The sequence below is a fragment of the Hippocampus comes genome, unplaced genomic scaffold (assembly GCF_001891065.2).
Source record: "Hippocampus comes isolate QL1 unplaced genomic scaffold, H_comes_QL1_v1.1 scaffold39, whole genome shotgun sequence".
Taxonomy (NCBI): domain Eukaryota; kingdom Metazoa; phylum Chordata; class Actinopteri; order Syngnathiformes; family Syngnathidae; genus Hippocampus; species Hippocampus comes.
The window spans coordinates 2,112,448-2,115,819 of record NW_017842054.1 but is presented as its reverse complement, the minus strand read 5'-3'; the positions used below and the strand labels follow the sequence as shown (position 1 = coordinate 2,115,819).

The 3,372-nt window shown below is 53.6% G+C and overlaps 1 protein-coding gene across 1 annotated transcript; it reads left to right on the top strand.

The window, feature by feature from the left end:
- Nucleotides 1-2: 2 nt before the first annotated feature.
- LOC109509988 (5-hydroxytryptamine receptor 7-like) lies at nucleotides 3-2,558 on the top strand (the record flags this gene model as incomplete). The annotated part of the gene is made up of 3 exons (XM_019859961.1): nucleotides 3-364; nucleotides 725-1,094; nucleotides 1,696-2,558. Coding segments are annotated over 3 exons (1,218 nt in total), but the record flags the coding sequence as incomplete, so codon positions are not given.
- Nucleotides 2,559-3,372: the final 814 nt, after the last annotated feature.

Below are 3,372 nucleotides of genomic sequence, written 5' to 3'. Positions count from 1 at the left end.
CGGGCGAGCCGAGCAACGGCAGCGGCTGTGCGCCGCTGACGACGGCGAGCCACGGGCGCGCCGGCAAGCTGCTGCTCGGCTCGGTGCTGACGCTGATGACGCTGGGCACCATTGGGGGCAACCTGCTGGTGGTGGTGTCCGTGTGCGCCGTCAAGAAGTTACGGCAGCCCGCCAACTACCTGATCGTGTCTCTGGCCGCCGCCGACCTGAGCGTGGCCGTGGCCGTCATGCCCTTCGTCAGCGTCACCGACTTGACCGGCGGGCGCTGGCGCTTCGGACGCTGGTTCTGCAACGTCTTCGTCGCCATGGACGTCATGTGCTGCACCGCCTCCATCCTCACCCTGTGCGCCATCAGCATCGACAGGTAAATGAGTGCCGCGCCAACGCTTGCCACGAGTTTGCCGCCGTCCAAAACACAAGACGAGCAAGACAAGCTTGTTGGCATCTTCTATTTGAAGGGATCAGAGCCACGCTTATTTACATTTGCAATATTCGCGAGCAACCCACTTCACATGAGTCACTGGATGAGGGTTAAAACGAAAGGCAAGTCGCTTGAAAATCGGCTTTTGGGCTGTTTGGCAGCCAAATGTTCTTGGAGACCCGATAAAAGGACATCAAAAAGTGTGAAATTGACAAAGAAGGTGTGTGTGTGTGCATGGTGGAACTTTCAGCGACCTTGTGACGGAAGTGGTGGCTGACGCCGGGCTATTTTTGCGGCATTCAGGTACCTGGGCATCACCAAGCCGCTGACGTACCCGATGCGGCAGGACGGCCGCTGCATGGCCAAGATGATCGCGTGGGTGTGGCTGCTGTCTGCGTCCATCACGCTGCCGCCGCTCTTCGGCTGGGCCAAGAATGTCAACGACGGCCGCGTCTGCCTCATCAGCCAGGACCGGGGCTACACCGTCTACTCCACCGCCGTGGCCTTCTACATCCCCGTGTCCGTCATGCTCTTCACCTACTCGCGCATCTACCGCGCCGCCAAGATCAGCGCCGCCAAGCATGCCGTCGCCGCCTTCCCCCTGCGAGACGACCACGCGTCCGCCGACTCGGCCAGCGTCAAGGACACCGAGGAGGATGAGGACGACGAGGAGGTGAGGAATCCTTCTCACGTGGCCCGCCCCTCGGCTAAAACTTTGAAAGCCTCTGGACACACCGCTGGTCAATTCCGATTGGCTTGACGAATGAGTGGCAACGTAAGATGGCCCCCCGATGGCTTTGCGTCTCCTGACGGCATGTCAGCGGCTTCGTTAGTCCATTCGTATACTGTGCAAGTCGATGGTTGGAGACTCAGGTGATGACCTTTACAGTATGGCATCAAAAAGCGACAAACGGCAAATAAAGGAGCAGAAAACAGGCGGTGGCTCCAAAAGGATGCCGCACGTCCTTCCCAACTGGCGTCACGTTTTGTCACTTCGTTCGCATTACAAGTCGCGTCTGCTTTTGTAATGAGTACATGAAACAATCGGATTTGAACCAAAAATCCAGATTGGGCATCATACGGTGAAGAAAACAAAACCTAACAACTTGCAAAGAGGTCCGACCACAGGCAAGGTGTCGACTACCCGGTGGATTTGGCTCCATTTTGGAGGCTCGGTCGTTTTGGGAGTCATCTCTGTGCCGTGTCAAATTTCCTGTCACAGAACACAAATGAAATAAACGACCACCTTGTTTTTCATTCCCGGTTTCCCCAAGACGAACCTCCAGCATCACGATCACCATCATCATCATCATCATCACCATCACCATCACCATGATGATGATCATCAGCAGCCGCCGCCGCCGCGGCGCACGAGGAAGAACCAGGGTTCCATCTTCAAGCGTGAGCAGAAGGCGGCGGCCACGCTGGGCCTGGTGGTGGGCGCCTTCAGCGTGTGCTGGCTGCCTTTCTTCCTGCTATCCACGGCGCGGCCTTTCGCGTGCGGGGGGGCGGCGGCGTGCGGCTGCGTGCCGCTGTGGCTGGAGCGCACGCTGCTGTGGCTGGGCTACGCCAACTCGCTCATCAACCCTTTCATCTACGCCTTCTTCAACCGCGACCTGCGCGCCACCTACGCCAACCTGCTGCGCTGCCGCTTCCGCAACATCAACCGCAAGCTGTCGGCGGCCGGCGTGCACGAGGCGCTCAAGATGGTGCGCGCTCGGCCGCTGGGCCCCCGCGCCCACCCGCTGCCCGTCACCTGACGACCGCCGATTGTCATTTGGACAACGCGTGAAGATGACGACCAACTTGGGACTCCTTGCCTACATGCTCGTCTTTTTCCCCTTTCAAAAAAAAAGCAAAAAAGGCAAAAGGGAGCTACCGTCCCCAAAAAGTCGTTTTTTTGTATTCTTTTGGTCCAATACACTCAGCTCAAAACGATGTCCTGTTCCTAAACTGTAAAATGTACTGAATTGTTCAAAACAAGGTCAACCAGCACTAATCATCGTCCGACACTTCTTTCCTACCGATTTAATGTACAAGCCGCACTGTGTGTGTGTGTGTGTGTGTATATATGTAAGATGACTTGAATCTTATTTCCCTGCTCCAATAATAAAAAGGTGAAGAAAATCTCCAATCATTTGAGTGCCCCAACTTTTACGACGTCTCGTAGTAAAACACGTCCAAAAAGTGACAACTGGTGCTATTCCTTCTCCTATTTCGACCGTGACAAAAACGAGTACAGTTGCAACAAAAGTTTTGGCGCAACCTTGCCCGCCCAGCTCAAGTTTGATGTGACCTGGGCTAAGTTAAACGAGGCCACCGCTGGATTCCGATGTTTGGCAAAAACATTAAAAAAATCAAAAAAAATCCCATTCTCTATCAATCGGTCCAATTCATTTGAAAAATCTAATCAATAAAAACAATTTTTTTTTTTTTTTTGGTGTCCTGTAACACTCAAACAACAAACGTCTAAATGGCAAGGAATCATCCTGTCCGTGCACGCCCACATGCGCCAGGCTTAGTTGGTGCTTTCCACCGCCAAAGAGCCAAGTAGGAGCGATGTCATGACATCATCGTAAAGCATTAAAACATCACCGCTTACGTCGACGTTTACTCAAGAGCGCCTGCGCTATTCATAATCATAATGGACTATTAGCATCTGCTATTGCGGTGGTGGAAAAAGAACGAACTGCTGCGATCCTGGAAAAGGGCCATACGAGTACACAATTCAACATGACCCTGACTGGTAACTCTTATTTCCAGCCCGTCGGCGTGGGGATCCCCTCTGAGCATTTATTCGGAGCTTAAGCCCGTTCTTTGTTTACCTATCAAAGGTCTCGACTAATTCCATTTCTTCAGGTGTGAAAAACGCAAACACTCACTGGATTCTCTTACTTTCGCGGCTGCTAGACGCGCACGAGAACACAAGAGTCAAAGGAGGAGCCAAGAGG